The 18,531-nt window shown below is 37.4% G+C and overlaps 1 protein-coding gene and 1 pseudogene across 2 annotated transcripts in view; one reads left to right on the plus strand and one right to left on the minus strand.

Annotated features, from left to right (window-relative positions):
- The window catches only part of LOC116524594, an 8,675-nt pseudogene extending 5,439 nt beyond the window's left edge, over positions 1–3,236 (minus strand).
- Positions 1–18,531, plus strand: part of TMEM38B (transmembrane protein 38B) — a 58,957-nt gene that overhangs the window by 17,011 nt on the left and 23,415 nt on the right. For both annotated transcript variants that reach the window (XM_032240274.1, XM_032240275.1), the window contains exons 3-4: positions 4,835–5,019; positions 5,835–5,922. In XM_032240274.1, coding sequence (XP_032096165.1) covers positions 4,835–5,019; positions 5,835–5,922 — 273 coding nt within the window. The remainder of the gene's footprint in view (positions 1–4,834; positions 5,020–5,834; positions 5,923–18,531) is intronic.

An 18,531-nucleotide genomic window follows, 5' to 3' on the forward strand; every position in this document is an offset into this window, starting at 1 on the left:
GGACACGAACTCATCATTTTTGATGGCTGCATAATATTCCATGGTATATATGTACCTATATGTGGATTTTTGACTGCATAGGGGTTGGGACCCCTAACCCCCATGTTGTTCAAGAGTCAATTATTGTGCGTGGGATTTTGGTTTTCCTATCTTATTGCTTTGTGTGTTTTTATGGGAGTTTGAAGAGCTCAAAATAAAGAATTGTGTAGCCACTACCATCTTTCAGAACCCTTACCATTAGTTTTTATGTCCCTTCTGTGGTCTCCTCCCATTCCATCTCCTTTCTTCTGCCTTCAGAGGTAACCATTATCTTTAACTTCATGATGCCCAGTGAAATAACTAGAAGCAATAAAAGTGCTCATCCACAGAAGAAAACAGATGGATACTAATATAATGATATTATGTAATAGAGTTTAAGAATTACTTTCCTAAAATAAATCTCTTAAGCATATACCAAGAAAAAAATGTTGCTTATGTACAGATATATACAAGAATGCTTTTAGAAACGCTGTTTATGATAGGGAAAACTAGGAACAACTCTCTGTCAACGGATAAATTATGACACATGAATTCTGTTATGGTAAAGACTGGTGAAAATTAAAATTATAACCACACATAATAAGAATACATTTCAGGAATAGAACTTAAACAGAAAAGTACATATGATTCTATTTATAAAGCTTTCAAGAACTATATTGTTTATGGATATAAACATATGCTAAAACTACATAAAAAAGCTAAGATTTGTTTTCAGCATTACGTTACTAAGATTCATCTGTGTTTGTCTGTAGCCATAGAACATACCTTCCTTCTGTATAGTCCATTATATTTCTATCTTTATTTTGTTTGTTGATAGCATTTTTATTGGTTCTAGGTGTTTTGTTAGGCATTATAAAACAACAATAATAACAATTACTTACGTAGTATTTATTGTGTGTCCCAGACAGTTTCTAAGTGTTTTACTTATTTCACTTAAACCTGAGAAGAACTCTGTGAAGTAGGTATTATTTTATTCAATTACATGTTAAAGAACATGTAATTGAGGCATAGAGGGGTTAATAACTTGCCTAAGGTGTCACAGGTACTGCATAGCTGAAGCTGGGATTCAAACCTGGGGTATCTAGTCCTTTAACCTGTACTTACATAGTATATTATTTTGTACTTTAGAAACAGGAACGTTATTTCCGTTCTCAGGGATCCTTAAATATAAAAAATGATGCTGTCTTAAAGACTTAGTATATTTTACTATTTTCTTTTTTACAGTTTCCATATTTAGAACAGTCTCTGCTTCATTTGATTTTAATTTGAGAGATAAAATGGTGTTAGAAATGTTTTAAACAAGCAAGCAAGGTCATCTTTAGTATAATAGCTCATAATGTATACATCTGGAAATTAGCACCATCTACTGGCAAAGAAAAACAATAACTTGGTATGTCATAGTATTTGGAAGACAGCATACACTTTCACAGGTTTTTCTTTCTTTTTTTTTTTTTAAAGCTGTTTCTGGGGAAATTAAGATTTTATAATTTTTAAATACTTTTGTGCCCCAGTATATATATTTTTAAACTTCCAAGTATCAGTTACTATATATGGCACATCTGTGTAAATGAGACTACATTTAGATGAGAAAAAATACAACAAAAAGTATCATTTTATAGGTGTCATTCTGTCTGTATTTTTCAAAGCATGTACAAAAATTGTTAATTTGTTAGAGTGATAAGAGCAAGAAAAAAGCTGTCATATTTGACTAACATAAACAGTATTTAGTTTATCATTGTGTTTTGGCTTAGGTAAGTGATGCTGTCTTTCATAGAGGAGTGGAATTGATAGTAGAGTGAAAACAGAGTTAGTTCTCAGTGACTAAGCCTGGGAAGCTTCTCTCTGCGCAACTTTTTGTATTAACCTAAATTCCACTCTCATTTTTTTCTCAAACTGGTTGAGATTTCATTTGTTAGTGGCCTAGGATCTTGTTTGTATCCCGTTTGAGACTTTTAGTCTTTTGTTATTATTTTCTCTCCATTAACTTAACCTATACCAGTTAAATGTATGAGAAATCAAGTGTTTTCTCATTCCATTTCTTCTTTCTTTTTCCAGTGTGTTTTCTTTAGGCACTTTACAAGTTAAAGTTACCTTAGATATGACAAGTTTAATTAAAGGTGAAATTATATTTACAGAAGAAGTTACAAGGTGATTACCTAATAAGTATTGGTTGAGGGGTTTATTAGAAGAATTTTAAAAAGCTAATTTGTAGTGGGAGGGAGAGTAGGGGAGGGATAATGTGGGGAGAAATGTCAGGTATAGGTGATGGTGGCATAGATGGGGGGATGGAGGCAACACACCACTTTGCCATGAATGTACCTATGCAACAATCTTGCATGATCTACACATGTACCTCAGAATCTAAAGTACAGTAAAGATAACATTAAAAAAAACAAATTTGTTATAGAGCAGGAATGGTTGTTCAGGGTGCAGTTGGTCTGATATGTTTACTTGTAAGTCTGCTGAGCACAATAAACAATTGTACTTTTGCGCCGTGCCTACTGAACTCTCAAATGAAAACAGTTTTTTTGTTAAAAAATGTTAGCTTATTATAGGTATGCTTTAGAAAGATCTGATTAAATAGAAGAGTTGCAATGATTGCAAATTTTATGTCTTATGCTATAATGTCACATAGTTGAATGTAAAAGTTGAAGACTGCTGTTGTAATAGTATAAGTTGTCAACTCACGTTAAAGTTAGGCTCAGTGTAAGGAATGAAAATGAGGTCAATTGTATATTCTTTTTGTTGTTTTTTGAATATTTTACTTTTGGGCACTAAGTACTGCTAAGGTGAAAACAAATCCCCCTTAATGTAATCTATAATAGATTACAAAAATATTTTTATTTTATTAAAAATACATTTAAAAATTGAGTGTATATACTGTTCCTGCATTACCTAACCAACTTCTTAGAAATTAGTCTATGTTCAAAGAGAGAAGTATACAGAGGCTTTCAAATTTTCCATGAATGTATAAAAATTTTAAATCAAACTAGTTGTTTTAAAAAATCTTATATAAACATGTAAAATATGAAAGCCATACAAATAGTTTTCAGAAATCTTTTTACTACTCTCAGATAGTTTATTCTTCTTTCTCATACTCTTTCATTATCAACTAATTCCTTGATTTGATATATTTCATATTTTGTCTCCAGATTGACTGCTAATAAATGATTTAATTCAGGGCTACTTTTCATCATGCTGAGTTTTAGGTTAGAGGGTAACAAGATGAATGATTCCTGTCATCTAAGAACTATTATAATTTATTATGAGCATTACAGCCTTTATATTATAAAGAAAAATGTCTAAAGAGCTATTTTTAGGCATAGGAACCAATTGATTTTGTTATACAGAGCCATTAGAATATTGTCTGAGCTGAGATGATGAAATAAAACAAAACTCCCAAAGTCAATGACTATGGTAATATCTGAGTGGGACCTTGAAGAATAGGAAGGAATTGGTAAGTGGAGATGAGGAAGAAAGCGTGCTTTAGGCTAAACAAATTATTGTATCTTTTTATGTAGTTGCTGAAGCAATATTTTGGCAAACATTTCATATTTCATGAACATTGAAGATTCTGACTTTATGAATTATGAATTACAGTAAGATTGATAGCTTCTTTTAAAAGAGATATATTCTTTCTTTTTTTTTTTTTTCTTTGAGACGGAGTTTCACTCATGTTACCCAGGCTGGAGTGCAATGGCGCGATCTCGGCTCACCGCAACCTCCACCTCCTGGGTTCAGGCAATTCTCCTGCCTCAGCCTCCTGAGTAGCTGGTATTACAGGCACGCACCACCATGCCTAGCTAATTTTTTTTTTTTTTTTGTATTTTTGTAGAGACGGGGTTTCACCATGTTGACCAGGATGGTCTCGATCTCTTGACCTCGTGATCCACCCGCCTCGGCCTCTCAAAGTGCTGGGATTACAGGCTTGAGCCACCGCGCCCGGCCAAGAGATATATTCTTTCATGCCATGAGTTTTATATCATCCCATTAGAAAGAAGATATGTTCTACTTTAAGCACAAAATTGTCTGCCAGAGTATTTTGGGAATGGAACAAAAAAAGCAGTATGTTTTCCAGTAGATCTTACTGCTAGTGTTTGAACAGATGCTTAAAACAAATTAAGTTTAAAAAAATAATTTACCAGAGATGGGATGAATTATTTTTAATCACAATTTAATTTGGTTAAAACTTAAACTTAGTGAACTAAATTAAAGAACAAGCTTCAAATTCTTTCAGCTGTATGGAAATATATTTTTTCATAATACGGATCTGCCTCCTTGTGAGCCGTCATATATCTTTGTATAGATTGCAGTTTATGAGCTGCACAATGGGGCACAGGTGAATATGTTAGTTGGGGTTGAATTGTAGTCCTTGCTGTTACCAAAGGGCCTTTCTCTAATTAATTTTCCCAGAGGACAAAGACATTGTGTAGGAGTCCCTATCCTTGGAGTGATTATACATTTGTTTGGTTACTGGATTCAGCATTTAACTTCTAGAATGATATAGGCACAAATTAAGAACTCACTACATATTTCATATATCTATAAAGTATTCAGAAGTCCAAAATTCACATTCTCCTCTGATCATGACTTTTTGGCAAATGACATATGTTTCATGTGATTTGAAAAACTAACTCCCTACCCAAGCAGTGGTTTTATTAAATTCAAGTTAAATGTTTATATGGAAAGTTCCATTTGTTGTGTTTTGCCAAATTGTTATTGCTGTTAGGTTGGATTGTAATTTCTGTTCTTCTGACTCCATTCATATATTAAAATGTTCAAATTTTATTTTCAGGTATATTACATTTTTTTGTCCACATGACCTAGTTTCCCAGGGGTATTCACATCTACCTGTTCAACTACTGGCTTCAGGAATGAAGGAGGTGACCAGAACTTGGAAAATAGTTGGTGGAGTCACACATGCTAATAGCTATTACAAAAATGGCTGGATAGTCATGATAGCTATTGGATGGGCCCGAGGTAATATTAACAATATGTGTTCATAAATACTCTCTTATTGGTGTATTATTAATACCACTACTGAACAGTTCTCTAGTTACATAAATAATATTTTAATAACAGACTTCTGGAAAGTAAAAACCTTGTTTCTATTGGCTAGTAAAGTTAATTCAAAACTAGTACTAGTCATAAGCCATTATTTTGAGCCTGTCTTATAATAGAAAATTTTTATGATTGGTTGGATTAAGATCCCCAGAACCAGAAAGATTTATAGTTAATTAAGATATAGTGCCACTGTAAATAAATAAGTTTACATAAGAAATTATGTGGCACATGTGAATAAAAAATACTGCTCTTTTCTGTGTGTTTTTTTTTCTTTCAGAATTATGAGAAATAGTAAATATGATTGACTATGGGTTCATGATCACTGAACTTTGCATCACTTGCCTTTTTGTTTTGTATGTAGGAATTTAACAAATTTCTCTAACCCCCTTTTACAATATACTGCACCTAAAACCAGTCATATCAGGAAAGGAAATGATAAAGCAGAAGATTTTATTTTTCAGTTCTAAAATGAACCTCTAGCCATACCTTTGTGCCTGAGGTCCCAATTTTAACCTTAATTAGAGTACAATAGACAGTTGCCATGCTGGTGAAAGAGAGGAATTGCAGTTGTTTTAGTACTCTAAATATACGAGGCAGCTTTCTTCTGCTTCCCAAGAATTATATTTTGGAAATCCTCTTGGAATTTTTTATCAGGTGATAGAATTATGGTTCTTTTTAAATATTTTTTTCAAGAAAATTTGGCTATTTTTGTTTTATTTTTGTATTTTTAGGTGCAGGTGGTGCCATTATAACGAATTTTGAGAGGTTGGTAAAAGGAGATTGGAAACCAGAAGGTGATGAATGGCTGAAGATGTCATAGTAAGTTGATATAAATTATACTGAGACCTACATGTTTATCCTTAGATCTTACCAACTTTCTTTTTAAGAACATTTTGGGGACTTTAAATGTGGATGGAATATAGCTGAAAAAATAAATAGTAATGATAATGGGAAGAGAACTAGCAAATTTTATTCTTTTAAAAAGTCTGCTCTCTCAAATGTAGTTTAAAACATATGTTTTCCTTCTCTGTGGGTTTCTCTCCTTACAAAATAAAACCAAACAAAGACCTCTAGATTACAGTAGACTTGTGGGTAGAGTATATATTTATGAAGTGAAAACTACATCAGAATAGACATCTCTGGATGGAAATGAATTGGTGATAGGCTCTTGGCTTTTTCATCAATGACTGTGACATCCAGATTTCAGTTTATGTACATAGTTTTGATAGTAAAATGTCGAGCTTATGGGAACAAATCAATACATTATCATAAAGTCCTTTGAGTTGCTTTAAAAAAATGACAGTTGCGCTTAATTACAGATAAAAATAAGAAAACGATTAGAGAAATAACCCATTGTGTGATGCAGACTGCCTTTTGCATCTATTTAAGAAAATCTGTTCTCCGAAGACACTGACTCATTCTTATTTATTAATTTTTTTAAGAGACAGATTCTCTTTCTTGTCACCCAGGCTGGAGTGCAATGGTGTAGTCAGAGCTCACTGCAGCCTACTTCTTGGGCTCAAGCGATCCTTCCACTTCAGCCTCTCACATATTAATGGTTGGTACTACAGGTGTGTGCTATCATGCCTGGCTAATTTTTGTATTTTTTTTTTTTTTTTTTTTTTGAGACAGGGTCTTGTTCTGTCACCCAGGCTAGAATACAGTGATGCGTTGGGCTCAAGTGACCCTTCCATCTCAGCCTCCTGAGTCGTTAGGACTACAGGCATCTGCCACTGTGCCCTGCTAATTTTTAAAATTTTTTGTAGAGACAGGGTCTCATCTCACTATGTTGCCTAGGCTGGTCTTGAACTTCTGGGCTCAAGCAGTCCTTGTACCTTGGCCTCCAAAAGTGCTGGGATTACAGATGTGAACCACCACACCCAGACAGTATTTTTATTTTTGTAGAGATGGGATCTTGCTATGTTGCCCAGGCTGGTCTTAATTTTTGCCTCAAGTGATCTTTCTTCCTCGGTCTCCCAAGGGGCAGGGATTACATAATGAGCCACTGTGCTTGGCTGGACTCAGTCTATTTTTTTTTGAGATGGAGTTTCGCCCTTGTCATCCAGGCTGGAGTGCAATGGCATGGTCTCGGCTCACTGCAGCCTTCGCCTGCCAGGTTCAAGCAGTTCTTCTGACTCAGCCTCCCGAGTAGCAGAGATTACAGGTGCCTGCCACTACGCCTGGCTAATTTTTTTATTTTTAGAGGGGTGGAGTTTCACCATGTTGGCCAGGCTGGTCTCAAACTCCTGACCTCAGGTGATCCACACGCCTTGGCCTTCCATAGTGCTGGGATTGCAGTCATGAGCCACTGCGCCTGACCAAGACTCAGTCTTAAAAAAGTCACAGATATATTTCTGATACACTTAAAAATGAAGAAGAGAAATATAGTTACTGTTCTCATAATTCAAGAAGGAAAAGACTTAGAGAATGTTGGCTATAATAAGCAAGATGAGGAAAGACTTAATATAAAAATAAGCTCGTTTTCTAATTTAAATTGGTTTAAAAATAGATTATAAATGGATTAAAAATGAAGGTTGAGGCTGGGCGAGGTGGCTCATGCCTGTAATCCTAGCGCTTTAGGAGGCCGAGGCGGGCAGATTGCCTGAGCTCAGAAGTTCAAGACTAGCCTGGGCAACATGGTGAAACCCCATCTGTATTAAAAATACAAAAACTAGCTGGACATGATGGTACGTACCTACCGTATAATCCCAGCTACTTGAGAGGCTGAGGCACAAGAATCACTCGAACCTGGGAGGCAGAGGTTGGTGTGAACTGAGATCACACCACTGCACTCCAACCTGGGTGACAGAGCCAGACTCTTGTCTCAAAAAAAAAAAAAAAAAAAAAAAAAGAAGAAGGTTGTGAAAGGCAGTATGAGTGACGAAGTACATTTGCGTGAACTAACAAATTCCAGGATATTGGAAAGTACCCCTTTAAGCTTGAATGAAGTAGTTAGAAATAGAACAAAGGAGGCTTTGATTAAAGATAAATTATAAATAAGATATTCATGATATTCAGGGGGGATTTTTCTCATTTTGAGTATATGCCTTGAAACACCTTCCATAAAACATTTTTTTTGACTTTTATAGCTAAAATCAAATTATGTTTCTACTTTGTTCAAGACCTTGCATTGACTCCTCGAAATGGTCTATAAGGCCCTCCAAGGTGTGCCTTTCCTCCTTTCCAGATTGCTTTGATTTCATATCTTGCTATTATCTCCCTTGCTCATTCTATGCTTGAGCAAGTCAAGTATGGTCTGGTTTAACACTAGCTTTTATCACTACCTGGAATGATTTTTCTTAGATGGCTAACTACTTTGCTCAAAGTATTTTCTCAATGTTTCCTTCTCCTGAGGACTACCTTGCTTAAAATTGCAACACCTCCTTCTTTACTTTTTTCTACAACATTTATCACCTTCTAACATGTTTTATAATTTACTTGATCATTATGTTTATTCCCTCTCCCCTTGGCTCTTCTTCCCACCCTTCAAAGAATATAAAATGCCAGAGATTTTTGTCTTGTTTGAGTGCTCTTGTGTCCCAAGCACCTAGCACATAATAGATAAAACATACTAGATGACTGTATGAATTTTCAACAGCTGGGTCAAGTGAGATTGATCATTGATTCATTATGATGGTTTGTGTTTATGTATATAGTCATGTGTTGCTTAACGATGGGGATATGTTCTAAGAAATGTGTCATTTCATCATTGTATGAATGTTATCAAGTGCACTTGCACAAATCTAGATGGTATAGCATACTACACACCTAGGCTATATGGTATAGCCTATTTCTCCTAGGCTACAAATCTTTACAACATGTTACTGTAGTGAATGTTGTAGGCAATTTTAACATAATGGTAGGTATTTGTATATCTAAACACATCTAAACAGAACAGGTGTGATATAAATATGGTATGAAAGATAAAAAATGGTATACCTGTATGAGGTACTTACCAAGAATGAAGGGGGCAGGACTGGAAGTTACTCTCTGTGAGGCATTCAGCAAGTGGTAAGTGAAGACCTAAGACATTACTGTATACTACTGTAGACTTTATAAACACTGTACACTTAGGCAATACTAAATTTATAGAAAAAATTTTAATAATAACCTTAGCTTACTGTAACTTAAAAAAAATTCTCTTTACTTATTTTTAAAATTTTTTATTTTTACTTATTTTGGATACATATAGTACATATTTATGGGGTACATGTGATATTTTGAACCAGGCGTACAATGTGTAATGACATCAAGGTAATTGGGGTATCTATCACATCAAGCATTTATCATTTCTTTGTATTAGGAACATTCTAATTCCACACTTGGTTTTTTTGAAACGTTCATTAAATTATTGTTAACTATAGTCTCCATTTTGTGCCACCAAATACTAGATTTTATTCCTTCTAACTGTAATATTTTTACTTGATAAACTTAAAATTTTTAAAAACTCTTTGAAGCTTTTGTAGTAACACTTACCTTAAACACAAATGCATTATACAGTTGTACAAAAAATTTTCTTTCTTTGTATTCTTATTCTATGAGTATTTTTCTATTTTTAAGATTTGTTGTTTTTTACTTTTTAAACTTTTTTTTTTGTTAAAAATGAAGACACACACACATTAGCCTAGGCCTACACAGGGTCAGGATCTTCAATATCATCATCTTCCACCTCCACATCTTGTCCCACTTAAAGGTCTTAGAGGCAGTAGCACACATGGAGCTTTCATCTCTTATAATAACAATGCCTTCTTCTGGATTATTTCCTGAAGGATCTGACTGAGGCTGCTTTATGGTTCACTTTAAAAAAAAAAAAATAATAGAAAGAGGCTAGGTGCAGTGACTCATTTTGGTAATGCTATTACTATAGGAGACTGAGGCAGGCAGGTGGCTTGAGCCCCGAAGTTCAAGACCAGCCTGGGCAACATGATGAAATCCTGTCTCTACAAAAAATTACAAAAAACATGAGCTGGGTGTGGTGGCAGTGTAGTCCCAGCTACTCGGGAGGCTGAGGTGGGATGATTCCTGAGTCTGGGAGGTTACAGGGAGCTGTGATCAAGCTACTCTACTCTAGCCTGGGCTCTGAAGGTGAGACCCCCTCTCAAAAAAAAAGAAAAAGTACAGTGTATAAACCAGTAATGTAGTTACTTATGATCATTATCAAGTATTATGTACTCAAACAAAGCTGGAGACATCATGTTGCCAGACTTCAAACTATACTATAAGACTAAAGTAATCAAAACAGCCTGGTACAAAAACAGACTCACAGACCAGGGGAACAGAATAGAGAACACAGAAATAAAACCTGCACACCTGCAACGATCTCATCTTCGACAAAAGCTGCACAGTAAACAGTGGGAAAGGCACTATTAATTCAGTAAGTGGTGCTTGGATAACTGTCTAGCCATATGCAGAAGATTGAAAATGGACCCTTATCTCTTACCATATATGAAAATTAACTCAAGATAGATTAAAGATTTAAATGTAAGATCTCGAACTATAAAAATCCTCGAAGAAAACCTAGGAAATACCCTTTTTGACATAGGCTTTGGCAAATAATTTATGGCTAAGTCCCCCAAAGCAATTGCAACAAAACCAAAAATTGACAAGTGGGAATTTATTAAAGAGCTTCTGCACAGCAAAAGAAATGACCAACAGACACATCCTGAGAGGGAACTGAAAAAAAAAAAAAAAAATCACCAAGAGTAGACAGGCTACAGAACAGGAGAAAATACTTACAAACTATGCTTCTGGCAAAGGTCTAATATCCAGAATAAGTTCCCCTGTAGGGAACTTAACCAGCAAACACCAAAAAAATCCAATTAAAATTGGGAAAATAACATGAACAGACACTTCTCAAAAGAAAACATACAAGTGACCAACAAACATGACAAAGTGCTCAACATCACTAATCATGAGATATATGCAAATCAAAACCACAATGAGATACCCTCTCATGTCAGTTATTAAAAAGTCAAACAATAGAAGTTGGTGAGGCTGCAGAGACAAAGGAATGCTTACACACTGTTGGTGGGAATGCAAGCTAATTCAGCCACTGTGGAAGGCAGTTGGGAGATTTCTCAAAGAACTTAAAATGGAACTACCATTCAACCCAGAAATCCCACTGATGAATGTGTACCCAAAGGAAAATAAATCATTCTCCCAAAAAGACACATGTCCCTGTATGTTCACTGCAGCACTGTTCACAATAGCAAGGACATGGAAGTAACCTAAGTGCCCACGAGCAGTGAATTGGATAAAGAATATGTGGTACATATACACCATGGAATACTGTACAAGTATAAAAAAGAACAAAATCATGTCCTTTGTAGCAACATGGATGGAGTAGAGGCCATTATCCTAAGTGTCATAACAACAAGAACAGAAAACCGAGTACAGCATGTTCTCACAAGTGGGAGCTTAACACTGAATATACATGAACATAAAGATGGGAACAATAGACAGTGGGGATCACTGGATGGGGGAGAGAGGAAGACGGGCATGGCCTGAACAACCGCAAGTTGGAAACTATGCTTATTGCCTGAGTGATGGGATTGTTGGAACCCTAGGCCTCAGCATCATGCAGTTTACCCTTGTAACAAACCTGTGCATGTATCCTTTAGTCTATAATAAAAGTTAAAAATATAGTATTATATACTGTACATAATTGTATATGCTAGATTTGTATATGGCTAGCAGTGTGGTAGAATTGTTAACACCAACATCGCTACAAACACATAACTAATTATGCTTCAGTGTTACAGCTGCTACATCATTAGTCAATAGGGTTTTTTAGCTCTATTACAATTTTATGCGACCACCTTCAAATATGCCATCCCTCATTGACCCAAACATTGTTATGCAGCATGTGACTGTGTGTCTGTGTGTGTCTGTAAAAGTTCACATATCTACCACCAAATACTTTTGCATTCCTATGACATTTTTTCATGTATCCATTCAGTGCATATTTGTTGAATGCTTACTGTAGGTAAGGAACTTGGTAGAGCACAATATACTCCAAAGTAAAGTCTTCGGAATAGTGTATAAAATCAGTGTTAATGGAAATAAGTGAAATTGAAATTGGCTTTTTTTGAGACAGGGTCTCTCTGTCACCTAGGCTCGAGTGCAGTCATGCTGTTATGGCTCACTGGAACCTTGACTTCCCAGGTTTAAGCAGTCCTCCCTAGTAGCTGGGACTGCAGGCGCATGCCACCATACCTGGCTAATTTGAAAAGTTTTTTTTTTTTTTTTTTTTTTTTTTTTAATGGACGGGGTTTCCCTATGTTGTCCAGGCTGTGAAATTGAATCTGGAATCCTAAGCTGTTTTTTTGAGCCAGGTGCCGTATGCCAGGTGTAGGTACTTTAAAAAATATGTGCTATCACTAAGCCTCACAACAAACCTGAGAAGTAGGTATTATTTTCTAGTTCACAGGTTAGAAAATCAAGGCTTAGAGAAGTTAAAAGATTTGGTTAGGCTGGGCACAGTGGCTGATGCCTGTAATCCCAGCACTTTGGGAGGCTGAGGCGGGCAGATCACTTGAGGCCAGGAGTTTGGGAGCAGCCTGGCCAACATGGTGAAACCTTGTCTCTACTAAAAAAATAAAAATTAATGAATCTATTTCTGGCCTCTGTATCCTTTTTCATTGATCTAAAAGCCCATCCTAATGCCAATACATACTTTTGATTACTGTAACCTTATAGTAGTGAGAGTCTCCCAGTTTTTTATTTTCATTTGTTTTTTAAATTGGTTTGGCTATTCCAGGTTCTTTGCATTTGCATACAGATTTTGAAATCAGCTTAAAAATTTCTATAAAAAGTCAACTGCAGTTTTATTGTGATTGTACTTTATCTAGATATCACTTTGGGAAAAAGTGAGATATTAGACATGTAAAAACTTCTGATATATGAGCATCGTATGTATCTTAATTTTATCTAGGTTTTAAAAAATATTTTGTAGTTTTCAGTATAGAGGCTTTGCGTGTCTTGTTAAATTTATTCATAAGTATTTTGCATATTTTGACATAAATGGAATTAAAACATTTATCTCCCAATTGCTACTAATATACAGGAATACAATTTACTTATATATACTTTAACTTTGTATTACTTATTAGTTCGAGCAGTTTTTGTAGCTTCTTTTAAGATTTGTATTAATATCGTGTGCAAACAGAGACAGTTTTATTTCTTCCCTTTATGCTTTCCTCCCCCTACCCCTTTTTTCGCTTTCTTGCAATGGCTAGCACTGGCACATTATTGAATAGAAGTAAGAGCAGATAAGGCCTTGTCAGATAAGGCCTTGCCTTGTTCTGTTGATCACTAATAGTCAAAGACATACTGTATATAATTTTAATGCATTTAAATTTGTTAGGATTTGTTTTACAGCCCAGCATATGGTTTATCTTGGTGAATATACCATGTGCACTTGAAAAGAATGTATATTCTTGATGGTGTTGTCCATATCATCTGTGTTCTCTCCTGATCTTTTTTCTTTAGTTCTATCAGAGAGGAATACTAAAATCTTCAACTATGGTTCTGGAATTGTCTATTTTTAAAATTTTGTTTCATGTATTTTAAAGCATTCATATTTATATCTTTTTGATGAATTGATTCTTTTATTGTTATGAAATATCCTTTATCTCTGTGATATTCTTTGCTTTGAAGCTTTGAAACTTTCTTGTGCTTACTATTTACATAGTATAGTAAGTCCTCACTGACTATTGTTTGTAGTTTCTTGGAAACTGCCAATTTAAGTGAAACTATATACTGTATGTGATAGGAAGTTAACTCTTGTATATATCAACTAACCTATTCTAAAATTGGCTTTGTTATACTGTGCATTGTTTAAAGTTGCAATTACTAAGAACCTATCAATGATATTAATTGAGGACTTAGTTGTATATCTTTTATTCAGCATGTAGTTAGATCTTGCTTTTTTTTTTTTTTGGAATGGAGTCTTGCTCTGTCACCCAGGCTGGAGTGCAGTGGCGCTATCTCGGCTCACTGCAACCTCCGCCTCCTGGGTTCAAGGGATTCTCCTCCCTCAGCCTCCCTAGAAGCTGGGATTACAGGCATGCACCACCATGCCCAGCTAATTTTTGTATTTTTAGTAGAGATGGGATTTCAGCATGTTGGCCAGGCTGGTCTTGAACTCCTGACTTCAGTTGATCCGCCTGCCTCAGACTCCCAAAGTGCTGGGATTACAGGTGTGAGCCACTGCACCCGGCTTGAATCTTACATTTACTGTGTTTCTTTTGTGGTGTCACATTTCCTTGTTTTTTCATATTTTGTGTGTCCCAGCATTTATATCTGCACATCTGGTGGAACAATCTCCTATTCCAAACTTTACAGAGTGGTTTTCGTAGGGAAGGCTTTCACCTGTATGTACCAATTGGGCAGGTATTGGTGGCTCTTGTTCTGAGTTGGCACACTGATGTAGTTTCTGTGCACCTTCTTTAACTATAATCAATGTCAATGATGACTTAGGGTGTCTAAGTGGCTTAAGCTTTAAGAGTTTGTGGCACCAGTACTGGCAGCATGAGTTGTTAGGATCCTCAGTTGCAAGGACTTTTGGGCTTCTCCAGTTCTTGTTTTCCCAACAGTGGGAGGGACCCTAGTTGAGGGGATCCTTCTCGGTGTCTGGTCTGACATGGCTCGCAGGCCCACCAGGATTCACCAGGTTGCCCAGGCTGGTCTCAAACTCCTGGGCGCAAGTGACCCACCCTCTTCAGCCTCCCAAAGTGCTGGAATTACAAGCATGAGTCACCACGCCCAGCCCTTAGGTATTCTTTAAACGCCAGTATGTGGAATTGTTTCTTAATTTTCTTTTCTTATTGCTTACTGCTGCTAGTTCATTTAAAAAAAAATCTAGTTCTGCCAAAAACAAAGTCAAGTCGTCCTCTCTCCCCACAGTAACTCTTTTAGCATGTTTTCCTTATTTTCCTTCTTTACCCCCAAGTTTTAAAAGCCACAGCCGTGCTGGGCTGCCGGGTGCATGCTTGGATTGGCTGTGGAACCAATGTGCTGAGCTCAGGGTCTCTTGAAACTATTGTAGCACCTGGGACTTGGGCTGCACATTTACTCTATGAGATCTGAGTAGATGCAGATTGGCCACAAAACTAGGGTTTGTGATGCTGAGGTGTACCACAGCAGCTTGTTCCTAGGGGGAAAGGGTATAGCTGTGACTCTGATCTTGGGGACAGGGTGCAGAATTGGCATACCTGGAGAAGAAGGAGTGCCCCAGAGGCCTGAGCCCTAGAGAGCAAGAGTCCCAGAGTCAAGAGTTTACACCAGAAACTCAGGCTCTGGGGCATGAGGCACTGTGCAGTGGGGACTTGACCGTGGGCTGGTAGTACATGGCAGAGGACCAAGTTTTGTGAGGCCAGGTGCAGCAACAACAGTTACCCAGTAATGGTGGAGCGTAGCAGTGTCCTGGGCCCTGGAGGACAGGAAGTAGCATAATGACAACTCTACTCTCTCAGGAGATGGGATGCCTCAGCAGGTTAGACTCTGGGGACTAGTCCAGCTGTATAGAAGTAGGGTGTTGCATCTCTTCTACCTGGAAGACAGGGTGATTCAGCTCAACCAATGCTCCATTTCCCTGGGATGTGGGGCACTGCATGTTTTGGGTGCCAAGGGGGATCAACTGCTTGGCTAGACCAGTGCTCGGGTTCCCTGGGAGGTGGGATGTCATGTCAGCCCAGGTGCTGCTTTGGTTCAGGTGCCAGAGGTGTGACTGGTCTGCTTGGCCAAAGCCCTTATTTCTCAGAAGGTGAAGTGCTGCATTAGCTTAGACCCTGAGGAGTAGGACACAGAAGCAACTGGGATGCAGGGGATGGAGTGGCTCCATAGCAGCTTGAGCCCAGGGGTAGGGCACTGTAGCAGATAGGCTTGAGGATGGCAGGTCACCAGACAGGCATGGTGCAGTGACAACAAAACCTCAGGGATGGAAGGGTATAGTAGCTATTTGCCTGCAGAGCAGGATGCACTCCCAGAGTGGCTCTGCTTTCAAGATGGTGTAGCACAGCAGCAGGTAGGGCTACAGAAGATGAGGGAGCTGTAGGATTCTTCCTTGGGGTGAGCACAGCCATATGGACTCTGGGCAGTTCTTTCAGCTGGGCTCAATACCTGCGGAGGACTGAAGAAATACACAGTGGTGCAGACCGTGGATGAGAGTTGTTGGGGTTCTGTTTTTTACCATTTTCTGGAAGGGAGAAGTTTCTCCTGGTTTCAAGCTGAACCTGTCAGGGGAAGTAGTGGTGGAGACAAGGTCTTTTCTTCCCATCCCTCTATGGCCATACTGGGTTTAAGTGCTGTTAAAAGTTGCTTCTACTCCTTTACTGTATTCTGGTACTCTCCTTTAGTTATTTTCATCAAAATGTAGTTGTTATTCATTGTTTGTTTTGGTGGGGGGCGGAGAGCGGGGGCAGTGCTAGGAGCTTGTAGTTGGTCATCTTGCCAACATCACTGTATTTTCTTGTTTCTTATGCTTTTGATGTCAAGAAGAATCCATTGCCAAATCTAAAGTCATGAAGATTTTATCCTGTGTTTTAAGAGTTATCTTATATTTAGCTCATAGATCCATTTGAGTTAATTTTTTTTTTTTTTGAGATAAGGTTTCACTCTGTTGCCCAGGCTAAATGCAGTGGCCCTGTCACAGCTCACTGCAGCTTCAACCTCCCAGCCTCAAGCAGTCCCTCGCGTCTCAGCCTCCTCAGTAGCTGGGACTACAGGCATACATTGCCATACGCAGGTAATTTTTTATTTTTTGTAGAGATGGAGCCTTCCTATGTCACCTAGGCTAGTCTCAAACTGCTGAATGCAAGCAATCCTCCTGTCTTGGCCTCCCAAAGTGCTGGGATTGTAGGCGTGAGCCACTGTGCCTGGCCTGAGTTAATTTTTATATAGCACATGAATAGGGGTTCACCTTCATTCTTTTGTATGTGGATATACAGTGTCCCAGCACCATTTATTGAACTCTTTTCCCATTGAATAGACTTGGCACCTTACTAGAAAATCAATTGAGCATAGATGTATGGGTTTACTTCTAGACTGTCTGTTCTAGTCCGTTATCTCTGTGTTTATCATTGTGCTACTACCGTACCATTTTGATTACTGTAGCTTTTTAGTTAAGTCCCAAAATTGGGCAGTGTGTGTCTTACTTGGTCCTATTTTTTTTCAAGATTGTTTTGGCCATTCAGGGTCCCTGGCAATTTCGTGTGAATTTGAGGCTTCCATAAAAATCCTACGTAATTTTTTCCATTTCTGCAAAACAAAACAAAAAAAGGAGGCAAACAACAAAAACTGTGTTAGAATTTTGATAGAGATAACATTGACCCCATAGATCACTTTGGGAATTATTGCTGTCATATAACAATATTAAGTGTTCCTTTTTTTTTTTTTTTTTTTTTTTTTTTTAAACAGAGTCCCACTCTGCCCCCCAGGCTGGAGTGCAGTGGAGTGATTTCAGCTTCCTGCAACTTCTACCTCCTAGGTTTAAGTGATTCTCCTGCCTCAGCTTCCCAAGTAGCCAGGATTACAGGCATGTGCCACCACACCTCGCTAATTTTTGCTTTTAGTAGAGATAGGGTTTTACCATGTTGGCCAGGCTGGTCTCAAACTTTTGACCTCAAGTGATTTGCCCACCTTGGACTCTCAAAATGTTGGGATTATGGGCATGAGCCACTGAACCTGGCCAGTTTTAAGTCTTCCAATTTATGAACATGGTATGCCTTTCAATTTAATTAGGTCTTTTAAAACTTTTTATTTTTTTTTTTTTGAGATGAAGTCTCACTCTGTCACCTAGGCTGGAGTGCAGTGGTACAATCTTGGCTCAATGCTGTCTCCGCCTCCTGGGTTCAAGTGATTCTCCTGCCTCAGCCTTCCAACTGGTTGACATTATAGGCACACGCTACCACGCCCAGCTAATTTTTGTATTTTTTGTAGAGACCAGGTTTCACCAGATTGCCCAGACTGGTCTCAAACTCCTGGGCTCAAGCGATCAACCCTCTTCAGCCTCCCAAAGTGCTGGAATTATAAGCATGAGTCACCATGCCTGGCTCTTAAGTATTCTTTAAATGCTAGCACATGGAATTGTTTCTTAATTTCCTTTTCATATTACTTATTGCTGCCAGTTCATTTAAAAAATATCTAGTCCTGCTAAAAACAAAGACAAGTCATCCTCTGTCCCCACAGTAACTCTTTTAGAGTGTTTTCCTTATTTTCCTTCTTCACCCCCAAGTTTTAAGAAGTAAAATATATGTATAATAGAAAATTTGGGAACATGTTAACAAAAAAGAAATTTCTAATCTATTGTTTAGTGACAACTTCTGTTAATGTGTCAGTATACTTTCTATATTTTTTGAATAAATATATTTTTACAGTAAATAAATGTAGTAAGGCTGAATAATGGTTTCTAAAGTTCTCATGGTTTTT

Source organism: Sapajus apella, unplaced genomic scaffold (genome assembly GCF_009761245.1).
Source record: "Sapajus apella isolate SASKATOON/1434 unplaced genomic scaffold, GSC_monkey_1.0 scaffold46, whole genome shotgun sequence".
Taxonomy (NCBI): Eukaryota; Metazoa; Chordata; class Mammalia; order Primates; family Cebidae; genus Sapajus; species Sapajus apella.